We start from the raw sequence: 19,285 nt of genomic DNA on the forward strand, positions 1-19,285 counted from the left end.
CCTGCTAATATTTTTTCAAAGTCCTGTACAGATTTTGTAACATCAGTGTTCCTTGGGGTCAATTTGACCCCAGGCTCTTTTAGATGTATAATAAAACAAAAGAAATATTAAAATTTCACACACATTTGTTTTGGTTGTTATATTGAGGTCATTATAACATGGTATAATTTGAATTTATAATGTTCATTGTATTTTTACATATTCAATATCATTTTCAAAAAACGTCCCTCTGTTTTAGGGCTCTAACCAAACATAACAATATCTGTAGTATTGCGAGAACTACTAGTAGTTCACATGACATGTGACATAATTCTCTAAGATAACTAATAATTCTTTCCTGTGTATTTGGGAGGGGAAAACATCATTTTTGTGAGAAATTTGATGTTTCCCGTGCCATGGGGGAGGAGAAAACATATTTTTTGTGAGATTGACCCCAAACATAACTCGTGTTACTATCCTTGATAAAATAAATAATTTTTCTTTCCAAATGTCAGAGATTATATAAATCTATACTTAGAAATATTATAAAACAAATAAAACACCAGATGTATTTATACTTTTCCAATTTTAGGTAAAATCAGTAAGATTTTATGTTGATTTGTAAATTTGTGCATAGTCGTGCAATGGGTATTCTGGATGTATAAGGGGTTAGGTGGGGTTAGGTGGGGAGGGGGGTGGTGGGTGGATGTCAACTTAAAACGTTACTTAAGTAGTCAAAAAAAAAAATACATAAATTAACCAAGACAAACCTTTGTAAAAAAAAAAAATAAATAAACATATTGTGGAGGTTTAAATTACTGGGGTCAAATTGACCCCAGAGGGTAAAAAGCTTCTGCTACAGAATGAGCAATAAAACCAGGTAATTGTGACTTTTTATCTCACAATCCTGTTGTTTTTTTGAATTTCAAAATTCAGAGAAAAAAGTTATAAACTTGCAATTGAAAGAACAGAAATCTGAATTTTGAGATATAAATTCGCAATTGCAAGAAAAAACTTAGTGAAATCATATACCAACTGGAAAACACTGTAATGCTGGCGCAGTACTGGGTGAAACCAGTATCACTCACTTACTGTAGCCTACAGTTAGTTTGTTGTTATGTAACTCACAGGACTAAACAATATGTTGCTTCAGTAAAAAAATATTACTAGACCTAAACATTTTCAGAAAACAACCAATTTGAACGACAGTGAAGTTATTGAATTGAGTTAGTTGGACATTTGTATTTTACATATAGATTCTAAAATAAAAAGGCACAATGTCATAAAAAAATACAATTTAAAGAGGGATTTCTACAAGTACAGATCATTAATTTATAGAATATTATTAATTAAATGAATCGGGAGACAAGACATTTTTTTTTTTTTTTTTTTACAAGAGTAGAATAAATAGTCAAGAATCCTTAGAACAGCATTTGATGGAGTTCTTGCCACAGCAGTAAAGTTACTTTGACAGCCTTTCACTGAATGAGACATTATTTTACTGACAGATGAAAACAGGCAGAGCTAAACAAAGACATTATAACCCAGTAATATTTTACTGACAGATGAAAACAGGCAGAGCTAAACAAAGACATTATAACCCAGTAATATTTTTTTACAACCCAGTAATATTTTTTTTGCGCAATTATTTGACATATATTTAAAATTACATAAAAAAAATTGCAGAGGGCTAATTATAAGTTGCTTGATGAGTAATTCCCAAGGAATAAACATGATTCTTCTACTAATCATCCCATGCTGTTTTAACTTGTGTAAAAAAAAAAAAATACAAAAAAAAAAAAGATTAATCCAGAAAAAGTTCATTAGTAGGATGGATTATTATTACACATAACAGGAGGCAACAGCTTTTCTGTGACTGTGTGTGCAGGTCCTTGAGGCACCAACATGTAACAAACAATATATTTATTTAAATTTACTTAAAAGAAAGACAGCACAAGCACACACATCAACAAAACATTTGACAAATAAATTTGTTTCTTTTTAAATGATAAATCAACATACTGCTTAATAATCATAGATAATGTGATGTCCTAGCAGAACAACTACTAATGTACTGTAGGTCATCAATGTGAACTTGAGGAGAAATTTACTACTACAATTGATTAAAAGTAACTGAAAAAATGTCTAGTTAAAAAAAAGTTCATCTATTGAGTTAAAAGCTTATAGTTCCAAAGTGTCTAAATATATTGTTAATGCTACTTAAACGCTAGAAAGCTTTTTTTTGCAACAAGCAAGCAGCAACTGTAAATGAAGAAGGGGGGGGGAGAGTGTGTTCAGTTTCTACATGACTGATACACACGCACGTCTCTCCAGAACAGGTTTGAGAGGGGAATATGGGTGTGGAGAATCACAGCCCAGCAGCTGACGTGTAGCTGATTCCCAATCCCGGCCGATCTCCAGCCTGCTGCACACACAAGGATACTGTCTGTCTGTCCGACAGGCCCAGTCCACGGCCCTCTTCACGGCCTCCCAGTGCATCGGTCTGAATGGAGAAGAGCACAAAGTTATGGATCAAATACACAAGAGTGAATCACTATGAGGAAGTGTGCTCGTACCTGGGCTCCTGAGACTCTTTCAGCCGGAGGAGAGACTCAAGCAACTGTCCCACTGCCAGCTTCTTCACCCGGATCAGCTGCAGCACCAGCAGAGTCGCCACCAGCCTCAAAACTTCAGCATGAGCCTTCACACCTGACAGACAAAACATGTGACTGATTAACTGATTCTGACAGACAAACTGGGTCTGAAAAACAAAGAAGATTGATTTAAAAAATCTTATACCAAAGGAACGAATGCCTTTCTCCTGAAGGAAGACATTGGCAAAAAAGTCTACGTCCAGGTTGAGGAAGCTGGTCAGTCTCTCAGTGCACTCCCAGTATCCATCCTACATCCAAACACAATACACAAGTTCATATTCCCTTGACTTACACATTTACATACTGTATATAATCTAGTGCATTAAATCATGTGTAAAAACCTCATGTTGAAGCTCAAACAGCTCCTTCCAGGCAACGGTGTCAGACAGATTCAAGACGTCACAAGGTTTTGTGAAATGTTGAATCCTTAGTTGAAAATGAGGATCAGCCCTTTTTGTTGCTTCATAAGACAAAGGGTAGAAAGATGAGACAATTACATAAAATTCAGACAAGGGATAGAAAGATTTTTTTTTTTTATTCCATATCAACATTGAAACCTCAGCAATGTGAGCCAACTTACATTGTGCAGATGTCACAGTGTATTGTGGTTGTGGTGGTTTGCTCCGTTTTTTGCTGCTGTAGATGTTTGCCGCTGGTTGCGTTAGTTGTGTTTGTTCTTGATGAGGTGCTTCATAAAGTCCAGAGGATGAGGAACCAAAAAGGCCCAAAGGCTCATTCGTACTTTGAAGGACACTAGATTCACGGGAAGCCTTGCCACAAAAAGATCCCAGAGAATAACTAGGAGTGGTAGGCGAGTACTGCTTAGATGCAAGACGAGGAGGAAAAGTACGACGTTCAAAGATAGGGGGAGTTGAGGCGTCACGCTGGATCTGTGAGAGACATTGAACGGCAGGGAATTTCACCATTGAAAAAGATGTGCTCGGCCTGCCAAAAAGAGGAGCTGGAGGAGGGGCCCTGGAAGATAAGAACGGATTAGAAGCAAGACTAAGATTTGGAGGAGGACCTGCAAAGAGAGGAGGAGTTGGGCCTTCAAGTTCCAGCGCTAGGGGAAGGCCATGAGCATAAGTTTCACAGAGGAGAGAGTCCACTGATTCAGAAATATGAAGGGGAGGCGGGACTGAGGAGGCAACCTTGGCGGCAGGGGGAGGGGGAGGTGGAGGAGGAAGCCTGTCACTCATGGAGCCAGATTTGGACATCAAGGCACCACCAGAAGGATGAGGAGACATCCAGCGAGCGCTGGAGGGAGGTTCCATTGTCCTGACTATAGGAGTCACTTCTGTCTGTGATGCAAGGTTATAATTTGAGGAGAGAGATTCTACTGACTCATTGTAACAGTGAATTTGAAAGTTAAGAGACTTTGAGGCTACAGTGGGAGGAGGAAGTCTATCACTCATTGAGACACCACCAGTAGGTTCCTCTGATGCAAGAAGAACCGACTTCGGATCACTTACATAAGAACTAGAAGAACCGCGAATAGCACCGTCAAAACGTGAAGGACGCCAGCTGCTTCTGAAGCAAGAACGAGGGAGAGCTGCAGATAAGTCCATTTCAAAATCCTCAATCGGATCCTCATAGTCATCCTCTGAATCATTTGCTTCATAATATAATCGTTTAGCAGCCAGTTTAGCTCTAAACAACTGGACAGGAGATGTGGAGCCGCTACTGCGCCATTTCTCTGAATCCATCTAAAAATAAATAAATAAATATATAAATCAAAATTATTGGTGTGAATACTGAAGATCTGAATACAGAATCATGTCAGCTTAGATACTAAATTACGTGACAACAGCTGTAATTGACCATTTTGTTGTTACCCATACATTATCAGCACAAATAATGTCCTCAACCATGAGCTTCTCTTCACTCCAGCCCATATATGGCAAAATATCCACATCCTCTTCTGATATGAGTTTAGGAATATCTGTCCATCCACTGTCGGGCTCATTCTGCTCCTAAAAAGAGCAAATGAGGACATACAGATTTTTTTTTTATTTAACTTTCATATATCACACTTTAGCAGAAATTGTCATTTACTTAAGTCCGAGAATTTTTGTTATATTTTCAATACCAGTATTTGGTATATTTTCATTATATATGAAACCCTCTGGGCCATTTAGTGTCCCACTTCTGAAAATGCGATTCACAATGTGCACAAATGGTCACCTTTTATTTTTATTACAACATTTTTAACTAACGATTATACTAGGCAAGTATAAGGAAAAGCTGCCTAAAAACACATGCAAGAAACATAATTTTACTAGCTACATGATTAGACATTAAAAGCATAAATAATTAAGAAATTTGTATTATTTAAAATTGTCTATTAATTAAGAAAAGGTAGAAGATGTTACTATAGGTTATATTACATTTGTTTGGTCACTCTTTTTACTCTGTAATTCTCATTCTGTCACTTCGGTCAGTTATATTCTTAGTAGGTAGAGCCATGATATTTCAGGTTTGTCATGTCCTTGTGTTTTAGTTCTGTTTATCTTGAGCACATGGCTGTCTTGTGTTTCTTCTGTGTCGTGTGCTCTCCTGTCTATTGTCTCACCCCGCTCCTCTTGTTATCTGATTATTGGTTAATTTGTCCCACCTGTCCTGTTCGTTACCCTTCTTTGTTTGTTCCCCTATTTAGCCTCCCTGTGTTTGTAGTCCAGTGCTGGTTTGTTGTCTATGGTCCCTTATGTGTTTTATACTACCTGAGTTCTCTATTGCCTGTCATTTAATAATTCCTTAGCAACTGTATCCACGTCTCATGTTCTACCATTCCATGATAGTAAAGGTTTGCTCTGTTTCACTATTGAACAGACTTATGAATAGGTGGTAATACAGAGCAAACCTTTACAGAGTAAAAAGGGTGACCAAACAAATTTAAGCTACATAGCAACATAGAGCATCATGGTTTTTGACTTTTTGTGTGTTTCTCTTGATCTTGAAACTGAAACTTGAACAAAGACACATTTTTTTGCGTGAAATAACAACGAAAGATTATTGCTACACATTTAAAATTTTGTTGTTACAGATAAATTAGATAACATTTTTATTGGATTTGTAATATTATATATTGAATGAATGTTCTGAACACATAACCACACATAATTATTAGTAATCATACCCTCTCTTCGATGGCGACAAAGCTTGTGAACTGGGACAAGATGGAGAACTCTTTACTGAGCTCAATGATGTAGGACTTCAGCTCTGCTTTCTTCCCCTGATAGGGAGATACAAGACAAGTCAAGTTCTTCTGTTAGCAAATTTGCCAGTTCTATTAAAAAAGCAACAATCAGTTAAATATTGTACCTCATGTTCTGCTTCACTGTTGCCTAAAATGCCATCTTCATAGTCTCTGATGATCGCTCTTGCTGTTAACTTGTGAAGGAACTACACACACACACACACACGCACACACACACACACACGCCAGATAAAAAATTGATGATGTTTCAGATTATATTTAGTATTTAAGATGTTCACTCACAGTTCCTTTCGTCTTTTGTAGTTCTGTGGTTGAAACCATTGTTTTGATCTCATTCCCACTCAAATCTCCAAACAGAGTGGCCTAAAATAGAAAAAGAAATTACACAATTCAAATGAAATTTAGAGTAGCATTTAACATAATAACTATATGAAGAACAACATTTCATTACTTTCATTTATAGTATGCAACAATATTACTATGCTCGTATATACTTCTATATTACTATATACTATATATTATATATTACTATAGAAGCATTAATATTTACCTACATACTGTATACTTTTAAATATTTGAATATAAAAAATGCCATACAAAATCTTCATGAACATAATAATGCAAACAAACAGTTGATTCAGAGCTTTGAATGTATTTTGTGAAACAGTTGGAAATAATTCATGGAAAAAACTCTAATAATATAAAATACTAAAATTATAATTATATATGTTGCTTAACTTTACAGTGTTAGCAAAATCTTTGCGTATATATTGTGAATATTACAATATATTACTCAGTCCTCCTAACTACAAAAAGTAACAACCATCTGCAACACAATCAGATCAGCTGGTAAACACTAATAGCGCAGGTTTACCTGAGTGCAGTGCGGCACAAAGCCGTATATGAGAGTGTGACAGTCACTGAAGAGGCTGTGAAGCTGTGAGGGGGCTTGAACAGGAGGAGGCGCTGTGGGATTAAACTGCTGCCACTTCACTGCCACTGATCTGCAGCCTGGAGACTCCATACGCTGAACCTGAGCGCGGACCTGAAATTACCAGCATATCTAGTAAACTCAAGCCTCAGAGCGGCCCATGTTGAACAGATAATGTTTCTTTTTTCCTGATAAAAACAATACAATTAACAAAGTGATTCACCTTCTCTGCCCAAGTGTGTTTCATCTTTGTGTCAAAAAATTCACATGTTCCTCCTCCTGCTTGAGCCAAAGCTCTGAGCATATGCCGATTAGCTGTCAAGCTAGACAAACACAAACATAAACTGTATGTTCAGAAATGAATTGAAGTGTTAAAGAGATTAGAGTTGAACTCTTCAAAGGCAGACCTGAGTCCGCAGGTGAAAAGGCGCGTGTGGCGGGAGTTTTCTCGGACCAGCTGTAGGGTCAGAGGCTGGTTCTGAACATGTCCATCAGAGAGTAGCAGGATGTTCCTCACGCCCCGGGAGGGAGACAGCAGGCTCAGGCTCTGGAGAGGTCGCCACAGCTCAGTGCCGCCACCAGCGCCACTACAGGACTGAAGAGACCACACATGCAATGACATGAAAATGAACTTTAATGATTAACCAAGGGCTCAAGGTTTTGCTGGTTAATGTGGTACAGTTACACCCTGCTGGATGATGCTGTAACTACATTATGGTGGCAAAACATCTTGCTTTATTTGGAACAAGTGTCAATGAGGACCAACTGAAAAGCTGAAATGACGGGAAGATGATGCATAATGTATCCATAATGTAACAGAAGAATATCTCAATATGCCCTCTTTCAAAGCACAGAAAAACTGATTTTTAACAATTTTTAAACATTACTCACCATAATAAATTTTCTGGCTGGTTCAGATGCTTCATCTAAAGGCATTGGTGCAGGAAAAGCTTCCTTGTAATCTAAAAAAACAGATTTTAAGATCAACACTGTGTGAATGAAGGACAAGCATAAAATATTCTTCACCCATAATATTTACTGTAAATTACAAGAATAATAGGGAAATAAAAAGATGATCGCTAGAACAACAGCAGAATGTTTGAGAGAGCACTAACCAGTGCTGAAAGAGATGATGTTGATCTTCAGTGAGCGGTCCAGAGATTTCAGGACTTGAAGGGCAATCCTGCGGGCGTTCAGCATGGCGTCTCCCTGCATGGACTTGGAGGAGTCCAGCAAAATCACCACATCGCTCACACTGGACGGATCTCCAGAGCTGGAAACCCCGCTTGACTTAAAGTCTGGATAAAACACCAGCATGCAGGCCTGCAGAGATCAGAGAGTGTCAGAGAATGACCTTTCTGTGTGTATTTTACGTCAGGCCATGTGAAAGAAATGTCTGCAATTTGAATCAGATGTGACTGATTATTTCATTACCTGACTATATTTATCCGGATGGTTCTCGACCCACATCCTGGGCATGTGGATATTAGAAAGACTGAAGGACACCTGTAACCCTTCAGATCCAAGAGTCTGTCCCGGTAATGTGCTGACCACTGCCTTACAGTCGGTCATCTGAATGGGACAAACACTGATACTGATAAGAATACTGTTCATAACCAAATTTGTTTTATTTCCTTTGGAGAACACAACAAGTATTTAGTAAGACAATCCACAAAAATAAGTAAAATAACCTTGGTTTTGATGCGGTGTGAAGAACTTAAGTTGATGATCTCGTAAGGCATTTCGATGGACATAGACAGAGAAAACTCCCTGAAGAGAAAGGGAACAAAAGAAAGAGACTGTGATATTATAAAGAAAACTTGGTTTGCTAAATTAAATAATTGTATTTAATATTGTAATTGTATTTAGATTTTTAGTGAATCTTTAGTGAATATCCCTGTGAACTCCCCAGCGTTTGAGACTCTCACCCCTCTGACTGAAGCTCTGTCACACCAATCTTTTCAACAGTTGCCTGAAAGACAACAAAACTCTGTCAAAACACTGGAACTAACAGCAGCCCATCTAGTATTTTCAATACAGCGACTAAAAACCAGTCGTGTCGTACCTGAGTTGTCATATTAAGGGCGGCGCTCTGTTGCCATGGTGCTACGCTGCCAGCCAATGAGAAGACTATAGAGCCTGATCTCACCACCAACTCAGTGATGAACGTCACCTTGATCAAAACTGTGGCTCCAGGAGGAAGGTTCCCCACGCTGATAGTGAATACATCCTGCCTCACATAAAGACATGACCTTAAAGAAGTCTTCTAATATATTATTAGAAGAAAAATTGTGGAATTCTCTGCCAGATCATCTGAAATGCATCCAGACATTGGATATCTTCAAAAAAAAAAAACTAAATTGTGGTTAATTCAGGAACAGTGTTGTCCGCATATTTAGTTCTTGTCCACTCTGCCTTTTTTTTTTGTCTTGACATTTATACTGTATTGCATTATTTATTTATTTTTTTTCTATTCCTATTTTTATTCTTGTACTGCATTTTATCGAAAGGCCTTATTATTTTGTATTGCTCGTGTATTGTATTGCATGTATTGCATTTTTACTAAAAAAGCCCTTCTAGGGACTAATGTTGTAAATTAGCTTTGGCTAAAAACATTGATACATGCATCAGATCACTATCAAAGTGTATCTATGTTATCTGTATCTGTCCCTATCTAAATAAACTATAATAATAATAATAATAATAATTATCACTCATGCATCAGAGAAAGAAACAGTAGTAAGCAACTCACAGGTGCATCCTGGTCCATCAGGTAGGCTCCATGACCCTTCTCTATGGCTTGCTTATACTCCTTACGAGCCTGCTCTTTTTCCTTTACCTACAGGACAAAGAAAGACAGAAAATGGATGAGAAAGCAGTTTTGAAGAAGAGCAAAAGCTGCATTCGACAGATTCTGAATGACTTTGCACCTTTCCAATAACGTGTTTTCCATTGATAAAGGCTTCAAATCCACACACTGCTGCCGTCTCCTCCAGGGGAAAGACGTACTTTGCTTCAATGGGAACAGGACTCTTGTTTGTGTAGGTCTGAAAAATTATCACCTGATGGCAGAGCAGAAAAAGTAGTTTACAGAGTTCTGGATACTTTGGCTTTGTGGCTGTTGGATTATGGGTTCTTTTCATTTGATTCTTGTCTGTTTTTTTAGCTTGTTAATTCTGCTGGCTTTTATTTAGAATTTTTAATGGTCTTTATTTCTTGGTCTTTATTAAGTTATTAGAAATCAAAATCTCTCTCTCTCTCTCTCTATAAATATATATATATATATATATATATATATATATATATATATATATATATAAAATACTTCTATTTTCGTCATAGTCATTAAGCTTTTCTCAATCTCTCAATCTAAATTCCACATTAAATCTTTGACCAAGTTCGATTGTTTCTTCATTCAGAATATTTTATAATATTTAATAAACATTGTTTTAGCATGTGAGAGAAAACAGTGACTCTCCAACCACCCTGCTTCTCTCACATACTTGCAGCCCACCGCTGTAGTATCACACCTGACACAGCAGGTCCATCAGCTTGCACCTCACATTGACGGCCTGAAGAGGAATTTTCTGACCATTGCTGTCCAGCAAACCTGCAGTCATCTCTTCCAGAGGGTTTTTAGTGGACTCCAAACCCTCACTGTCATCACTGGACACTAAAGAAACACATCAAACAAAACCAATGATCAATTTCACAAATCCAAATCAGAGTATCCAGCTTTACAGAGCATCAGATGTCCCTAAGGAATGATTTTTCCCTTCACCATGTCAAAGTTCACCGTTATTATAAAGGGCTGTTCTGCGGGACTCAAACTTGGGTCACCCAAGCGCTGTTGCACTCTATGTTGGATTGTTGTCCAGAAGGATATGGGCTTCTCTATGTACATTGATTTGAGAGCCCTGGTTATCATCTACAACAGATTCCTCCATATATAAAGCTTTTTCTACATGTCCTGTTCACTAGACGTTACTCACAGACGTCAGACGTGTCAGTGAGCTGTGTGAGCTCCACAACTGTGTTGACATGAGGCTGGAACTCCTTTAACTCATCTCCCTCCAGAGTGTACTGAACCACATACTTCAGTCTGATCTGCTCTGTGTTATAGACAACAAACTCATCATCCTGTCAAATAGAAACCAGCACACACAAACACAAGAATCACATTAGATCCCCAAAACATGAGCAGAATAATTGAGTACAGAGAACATGTCTAGCACCTCAAATTCAGAGAGTCTGTTGGGCGTGCGGTGGACTCCATGTACACTGTGGTAGCCGTCAGGGGCACAGGTCAAAGTGGTGTCTTTCTTCAGCAGGTCTTTGCACCGGCCCAACGCCACTTCACACACCAACAACAATCGAGAGCCGTCAGTCACACTGGGCTTGGAGTATTTCACACTAGTGCTTTAACACAGAGCAGAAACTTATTGACTGGCTCATGTCTTCATTTGTCATTAAAGGATGTCTGAGAAATGCAAAAGACCACTGACTTTAGAGAGTCACTGAAGTAGATTCCTCCTCCAAGATTCCCGATATCCGTCCTCTCAATTCCATGCTGTTCGACTCCAACTCTGGGCAGCAGCAGACCTCTACATAGAATATTCCATTAAAAAATATATATTTAAAAATAATTACATGATAAAACTAATAAGCAATCAAATGATTGACAATGAATTGCATAAACACTTGCTGAGAAAATCCCCAAAATGAACTAAATCCATAACTTGATTATTGCAGAAGAGCAAATCATTGAATAGACATTACAAAAAGTGATTTCTGTCAATTATTAGTCAGATATTAGATCTAGAAGGTTTTCAGGGTTGGTCTACATTGTGTTTTTAGTATTGCTCATTTCCTCTATTTTTACATGTAGATTAATTTGCCATAATTTATTAATCATTTAAAGCAACACTATGTAATTTTTTTTACCTTAAAATAAAGTTTCCAAAATCTTATCAGTGGTTCATCAAGTTGTAACAGGGTGAAAGGCACTTCTGCCATAACCTGACGGGGTCTGTATCACTTTTACTGGCACTACGGACCACAAAAAGAACTACAAAATTCGACTGCTTCACGTCAAGCGCTACAATAGTCATTATTTCGTTTTTCTTCATTTTTGATGATGCAATACATCATCCTTTCATGAAATCATGTACTCTACCTTGTCTGTGGACATCGTTCATTCTAAAGCCGTTGCTGGATAAACAGCGAGCTTGCATGCAACGGTAGGCTAAATTATTTATGACAGCAGTAATGGACAATTTAGTTTCCAACCAGTAGAGGAAGAGTTCTTACCGTGACAGTATTCCAACAAAACTACTGGGACTAGTGGAGTGAAGGAGAGGCTTAATGTTGCCTATATCCTCCCAAAACATTTGAAGCTCCACCCCTCTGCTTACGCGCAGAATCTGCTGAATCTGAACAGGCCTATAGTGGATACAAGATTAACACCATCATAATATATTCATGTTTGAACTTCAGATCACAATCAGCACAATCGAGTTTACCTTTCATGAAGCAGTTGAGAGACAACATGAAACTCAGGGTTTTGTGGTGGAACAACCTCAATGCTGCACCTCAGAGCTCGATACTTTCCCAGAGACGAGGGCGAGGGGCTTCCCAGAGTGGCTTCACTCACATTCAAAATGTCTCTTATTAGCTGAGGACAACAGAAGAGTTTAAAGTACCAGTCTGCACTGTGGAGTTAAAATCCAAATCGAAGAATCTACTAAAATCCCCAAATATGAAGGAATCTATTTAACTGTATACTATAATTGCATACATGTTACCTGACAAAGATCTAGTTTCTGAGACACAAGCTTGTGTTTGGAAGGAGGATCGATCATTCTGAGGGGTAGAAGAGTGTTGACCTCCTCAAGCAGGGCCTTGACTTCATCCTCTTTCTGAGTCTTTTGTGCCTGCAGTAACAATCCCTCCACCCTGCTCACCTGCAACAGTATAGAGACATTAAACACACAACATTCATGCGAGCTTCATGATTGGATGTGTGTGTGTGATTATCTAAGGCTCATTCTCACATCATTGAGGCTGATTCTGGAGACAGGGACTGTCAGGATGTTACTAAGGGATCCGAGAGCTTCGGTCCAAACCAGCTCCACAAAGACGCCAACTTCCTGGGATAATGAGCTACAGTTCAGCTTCTCCTCCAAAAGAAGCTGCAAATCAAAAGATGAACTGATTTTAAACTATTGGACATGTTATATATGCATATACTGTGCATTATCAACTATTAGCAACTGAATAAAAAAGATCTTCATAGAGATGTTTCTGTTTAACCTGCTGCAGGCTGTGAGACGCCAATCGTTCAACCTCAGGAGGAAGGGTGTGAGACCTTGTGAATCCCTGTGTCTCCATCTCCTTCATCAGCAGCAGATACGCTTCCACAGCATCCTCAGATGTCACGCAGTGCACAAGCTTGTCCTGCACCACTGCGCTCTACAGTGAGAGAGTGTCAAGACTGTCAAGTGTTCAATACCTCTCTCACAATATATGAGTCCTATGATAACAACATCAACAGTTTAAACTGTGTTTGAGGTGACCAAACCTCAGCTTCATGCAAGATTGAAGACAACACACGATACTGCTGGCCTTTTCGTCCTCTGGCACTCTGCAGCTCCAACACAGACAAAGTCTTGGGTTTGACCTGCAACAGACATGAAAACACCTTCAAACTCAGGTAGTGATGGAGGCTACAATAATCACTTCAGGAATGTGTTAAACTGGTCAGTGGTCATCATACATTTTATTACTATTTTATTTTCCACTTATTATGTTTATCAAACTTACTGTATGACATGCGGGTATTGTGTGCATGTATTTATCTGATTTCAGAACGTTGAGGAAGACATAAATTGTCTACTTTGAGTTCTGAAATGTAACTTTTAATTAAAAGATTAAGGGAAAATCGATTTTTTTAAATGACGTGACACACAATGACACACTCACTCACCATCTCAAAAACGGAATACTTGGCCACTTGAAAATGAGAAGGAAATTCAGGCAGCTCATGGTCGCCGCCTCTGTAAACTCTGCGTTGGGTAAATGCAAAGATGAAAGGGTTAACTAGCATATCTAAATACATTTATGCAAATTGTAGAACAATAAAGACACTTTTTAATAACACTCAAGGACTGATGATGACAAAAAACAAGAGCATACCTGAACCTGCTAAGACTGTGTCCGCCCTTCTCAAGAGCAGCTATCTCAGTCTGACCTTTGAACTCCTCTTTTTCTTGTATGTGGGTTGACACTTTTCCCTCTTTATGGTGAAAAACAACAGTATGTCAACAGCTCCACAAAAACACATGGTTTAATCTTATTTAATACTCATTACCTAAATATATCAAATATATTTCTCAACATATTTCTCATTTCTCAAATGTACTGCAACAGAAGAATACAAAAACAGAACAAAACACCCTCACAGTAAGCAAACACAACTAATCTGTCTGTGACACTCCCATCCATTCTGTCCCTCCACCTTTGATTACACATCATGTGACTTGACACAAACATCTGATATCTATTCCAACCAAAGAATGAAAATGTGAGAATTCAATAAATTAATGAAACTTCAACCTGGACAAGAGATGAATTCAGAGGTGGGATAAGCCAGCTGTGGGGCCAAATCATGCTCTGTCAAAGGCAGGAGATGCCCTTCGTCCAGACAGCTCCACACATACTGCGTCCCAACCACTGGGATCCGGAGCTTCTGAATGCTGCTCTGCCGGTTACTGCTCAGGTCATTCACACTGCTAGTGACTACAAAAGAGCACTAGAGAAGACAAAAGCAGGTCAGAAGACACACTGCAGCTCTTTACAACGAACATTGCGCACTTCATCATCATTTTAATCTCTTGAGGCACTATAAGCATTATAAAACAAAAAGGGCCCCATGTTATTTGTGTGATACGCACCTCTTTGTTGATGACATAAGATATGTTTCCTCCATTCTCCAGAAGAGCCAATCTCAGCTTATTCTTCTCTTTATAAGGGACATTCTTCACATCTAACACTACAGTACAGTTTTCAAACACTGCCATGATTCCACTGTGTCAGAACATGCCAAAAAGCGACAGAAAAAAAATCCTGCAATAAGTTAAATCAATCACATATAAAACACAATAAAAATAGCGTGCCCTTCTAACTGCGTATCAACATAAACATGTTCGACCTGGACTATTTATTTAACAAATCAATTCTCGTATTCACATGGAAGATATGACATTTCCCTTGATATAAAGTTAAACAAAACAGTCGGCAATAATCCATCCTGCTGCATCTAGTGCCAGCAGATGGAAGAACATCTTACCGTGAAGTCAGAGTCGAGTTAAATTACGTATGGATTTTTGAGAAAATACCATAAGAGAAAGAGTAAATAATCTCCCGTGTAAGGTTCATTAGAAAAGCGCTTCAGCTTCCTGACTCATATTCCTTTAAAGACACACCTCCCTGCCATAAAAACATGGGCTCCACCTAGTGGTTGAAACGCTCCTTAGAATGATTACACAGTTCCCTACATTTTTTATTTATTTATTTTTTTTTGTGAGAAAACATTAAAGGGAAATACAAAGACATTTGAATCCGTGAAACAAAAAGATCACAATTCTGCATCTTATATCACATATCAATCATGTTTCTAATACACTAAAGTATCTTTTTCAACAGTTTTGATGTCTTTAGAGCTTGATTGTTTTGTATTGAAGTTAGAGAAAAAACATCTTCAGATCAGTGGAAAATAGCCTAACATTTGATACTCTCGATATACATTTTGCTTTATGTTATGTACATGATATTTTCCAAATAGAATGAGAAGTTTAATTATATTATTAATTTCCAATAAATCAGAGTTACAATCCATAACAAGACCATTACCTCAGTTATTGTGACAAATTTATAAAATAACTCTCAAAAGAAACTTGGGACCAAAATAAATTAGTAAAATTACAACTAAAAAATAAGTGTACTGTCGTTTCATTTTCTTCTTTACAGAAACTGCATAATGGTGAAAACCCTTCTTTAAATGTAGGCTACCTTATATGTAAAGTCATTACAAGGATAGTATCTTTTCATTATTTTAAAGTGAGTTTCTTTAACTTTATTAGGGATTACATATCAGACCACAAATTCTTAAAAACAAGAAAGTGGTAATCCTGCTTCCACTTGCCTTAGGAGAAGAACTTTTTTCTTAAAAGATGTGCAGGTCGTTTAAGGTTAAATAGATTGTGACCTTGACCTATGCCATTTTTTGTTTTGTTTATGTTTTTTCTTCTTCTAGGTAATTGGCCTAATTCTTATTCTTGGCCTTTCATTTTTGTTGACGATAAGCTCATCTCTCATGACCCGATGGACTTTAGCCATTCTGGAGGAGAGACTACATGAAAAAGCAGTGGACAGAGCCAAGCATGTCAGTGATAATTCACTGAGAAACATTCAGAATCCACACATGGACACCACTCAGGGCGATGCTCGTCATGTTCAGTATCAACCGTATAGGGAACACTGAAAAAGACGTGTGGCATCAAATATCAGATCCGGCCCTACATTTAACAGAGTTTCCATAAGCAATGTCAGTTTTTTGCTTACTACCTGCATCTTGCCAAAGTAATGGTGTATTACTGGTTTTCACATTTATTTTCATATTATAATAACACATTTTAATTGTGGTGTTTTTTATGTTTAATACTGAGACACAAGTAAACTTATACAATACATTCTATTGCAAAAAAGTGCTATACATTTAGAGGTTTAATAGAACTCTAAATAAAATACAGAGGTACTGTACGAGTAGGTTATTGTGTGAGCTGAGAGAAAACAACCATTTGTAAATTTGGAGTCAGTAAGATTTTCTTTTGAATGAAATTATACTTTTATTAAGCATGGATCCATTGATCAACAACAAAACTTGTAAATACGTTTGTGATGTTACAGAAGATTCAAATAAACGCTGTTCTATTGAATTTTCTATTCATCAAATAATCCAGAAAAAAATTTATCACAGTTTCCACAAAACAAAACTGTTTTCAACATTGATAATAATAAGTGTTTCTTGAGCAACAAATCAGTATGATTTCTGAAGGATCATGTGACACTGAATACTGGAGCAATGATGCTGAAAATTAAATATATTGAAGAAAACTGCTATTTAAATTCAAATTTTTACTCTATTTTTTTTTATCAAATAAGTCTAGTCTTCGTGAGCATAAAAGAGACTTCTTTCAAAATCTTCTTACCGACTCCAAATTGTGCTGTTAGCCTCAGAATGTTTAGATTTTTTATAGGGTGAATGAAAATGTGTTTGATACGCAAGTTATTGTTACAATATGTATTTCAGATCCAAATGCACAAAAAACAAATTTTTTTTTTTTTTTTTTACAAAACCTTTTACCATTTTTACTGTATTGAAGACCACTGAAATAGATCAATAAGTTTTTTGCCTAGCCTTAGTAAATTGACTGGGACTCCAGTAGTTAATAAGGCATATGAGGTTGCTGTCCTGCAGAGCTGCATGAGCTGTGAATAATCACCATTGTGCCCTTGACTCCAGGTTGCTCCAAAGGAAATGATTAGTAATTTTGCTCTGTGGTTTGTTTGTTTGTGTTAACATGAATATTGGTTCAAATTTGCAAATCTAACTTTAATAAATTCTGTTCAAATTTGCAAATCTAACTTTAATAAATTCTCAGCACACAATACTAAACATGGGTTAGCTAAAATTGGAAATAATTTTTCGGCTATTTCAAAATACTGTAAATCAAATCAGCAATTGTCCCTGGGAGAATGTCATTGAGGTGCACTACTTCAAATGAACATTCTTCTGTTCTGCATAATGAAGATTCTGTAATCTCAGATAAGTCATGACTCAGAGTACATCATGCTGCTCTTTTGTGTTGCATTGTGTTCTTTTTCCGAGAAATGTGTCATCCATTACTTTTGTGCATCTTGACATTAATGGCTAAGTGAAAATGTCAAATCTCTCAGTTTCTCCACATGATCTGAAATGTTATGATGTCAAGCAGAAAACTGGCCAGAAAAAAATGTGATGTAATGATTGACAAATATTCTCCTGAACATTCCTTCTTGAACACTAGAGGGAGGCATTTGCCCTCATAAGAAATGTTTCTGCTGGTGACTCGTCAGCTCATATCTACTCGTGTTTAAAAATGCATTCTGTCTTATTCTATTTACCCTGAAAGGATAAATATTAAGTTTGAGAAATATTGTATGTTTAAAATCAAGTATACTTACTTGAAACTCCAGTTCATTTGAAAGACAGTTTTATTTTATGTTAACTATTACTCACATGATCCTGGTAACACTGCTATGTTGGGACATATGATGGAGCATTATGTTGCTAGAGTCTCATCTGTGTAACTACTACTACTCTGATTGTTCTGAGAGAAAAAACAAAGTACTTGTCCTTTCCCTCACTTTTGTCCTATATTTTGTATTGATTGTAAATTTTCTCCAGATTGGCATAATATTAATAATGTGTACACTTAATATTAATAATATACACTACTATCTTTTATGGGTAAATATGTCCCATTGAGTGTACTGCCAGTGACAAGCTGTTGTAGCCCTAAATGTATTTTTTCCCTGCGAGTGTGGTTTTCATATAGCTACTTCATCTTGAATTTCCACAATATGCAATTAAAATCATTCACTTGTGAAAGTAAGCCTATGTAATAATTTGCAGTTTTCCTTTAAATTATTTTCAAGGATGTCTGATAATACTGAAAGCTTATTTTTAAAGGCACACATCGGAAATGTTCTATTTTCTGAGACATAGGAAATGTGGGCTTCTGCTTCAGTTCTACACAGCTGTGATCTCAACCTTTCTGCTCATCTGGTGGCTTGGCCCTGCATCATCACACTCCAAGAGGAAATAATTGGTTGCCAGCTCTCCTCACTCACAGACATAAGCATCTACAGTTGGATGAAAATGAATGTGGAGAAAATCATAATCTTCCCATCCTACCATAGCCATTTTTTACAGTGTCTCTCGTCACAACAGAAAACAGTTATGCTCTGAAAACTAGGACAAATCGACACCTGCAACGCTTCTTTCCCCAGGCCAGAGCTCTTGCCAACATGGATAATTCCCTCAGCATTCCTTTGTAACCCAACAAACCTTCTTTATTCCCTTTCCAACTTCCAGTAATTTACCATCTAGAAGCATTTTTTTTTTTACTTTTTTGGACTTATATTTTGGCATATATTTTGTTGGGCCCTTAAGCCATACCATAAAATACAGTATATGAATGACAGACTGACCATTCTATTTTCAAAGAAATGTAGCACAAACTCACTCTCCAAACTAAATATTTCTCAAAAGTTAGGTTTTAAATTAGCCTATAAAATACTCAAAATGATGATGACCAAATGTTAATTTTGGTCAAATACATTTATGGATGAATAAACTGATGGATAAATAAATAAATAAAGTATTTTGGACACATTCCTGCT

General features: G+C 37.2%; 1 protein-coding gene across 2 annotated transcripts; it reads right to left on the reverse strand.

Moving 5' to 3' along the window:
• Positions 1-1,201: 1,201 nt before the first annotated feature.
• On the reverse strand, positions 1,202-15,250 carry LOC120463323 (protein mono-ADP-ribosyltransferase PARP4). Of its 2 annotated transcripts, none has more exons than XM_089133295.1 (35): positions 15,129-15,250; positions 14,734-14,866; positions 14,396-14,591; positions 13,976-14,075; positions 13,767-13,845; positions 13,362-13,460; positions 13,094-13,252; positions 12,835-12,972; positions 12,586-12,744; positions 12,304-12,455; positions 12,092-12,223; positions 11,287-11,385; positions 11,017-11,200; positions 10,774-10,921; positions 10,312-10,454; positions 9,712-9,843; positions 9,534-9,620; positions 8,847-9,011; positions 8,710-8,753; positions 8,473-8,551; positions 8,216-8,353; positions 7,897-8,104; positions 7,673-7,743; positions 7,189-7,376; positions 7,005-7,104; positions 6,725-6,895; positions 6,133-6,213; positions 5,955-6,035; positions 5,770-5,865; positions 4,475-4,606; positions 3,214-4,339; positions 2,975-3,093; positions 2,779-2,881; positions 2,556-2,688; positions 1,202-2,482 (listed from the first exon to the last, which is right to left on the reverse strand). In XM_089133295.1, exons 2-35 carry the CDS (start codon positions 14,857-14,859, stop codon positions 2,281-2,283), a joined length of 5,370 nt encoding a protein of 1,789 aa, XP_088989421.1. In that variant the 5' UTR covers positions 14,860-14,866; positions 15,129-15,250; the 3' UTR covers positions 1,202-2,280. The 2 variants fall into 2 exon arrangements, with proteins under 2 accessions (XP_088989421.1, XP_088989420.1); XM_089133294.1 differs by having other exon boundaries at positions 4,469-4,606.
• Positions 15,251-19,285: the final 4,035 nt, after the last annotated feature.

Source organism: Pimephales promelas, chromosome 7, assembly GCF_988280905.1.
Source record: "Pimephales promelas chromosome 7, fPimPro1.hap1.1, whole genome shotgun sequence".
In the NCBI taxonomy this organism is placed as follows: domain Eukaryota; kingdom Metazoa; phylum Chordata; class Actinopteri; order Cypriniformes; family Leuciscidae; genus Pimephales; species Pimephales promelas.

What these genes read in the sequence shown, in the direction of transcription:
- LOC120463323 (XM_089133294.1), bottom strand. Translation starts at nt 14,859, where the DNA reads ATGGCAGTGTTTGAAAACTGTACTGTAGTGTTAGATGTGAAGAATGTC. An exon ending in CACTGACACGTCTGACGTCT is followed by an intron (nt 10,455 to 10,773) that starts GTGAGTAACGTC and finishes GTGTTTCTTTAG; the next exon opens with TGTCCAGTGATGACAGTGAG. An exon ending in TTGTCGCCATCGAAGAGAGG is followed by an intron (nt 4,607 to 5,769) that starts GTATGATTACTA and finishes TGCTCTTTTTAG; the next exon opens with GAGCAGAATGAGCCCGACAG.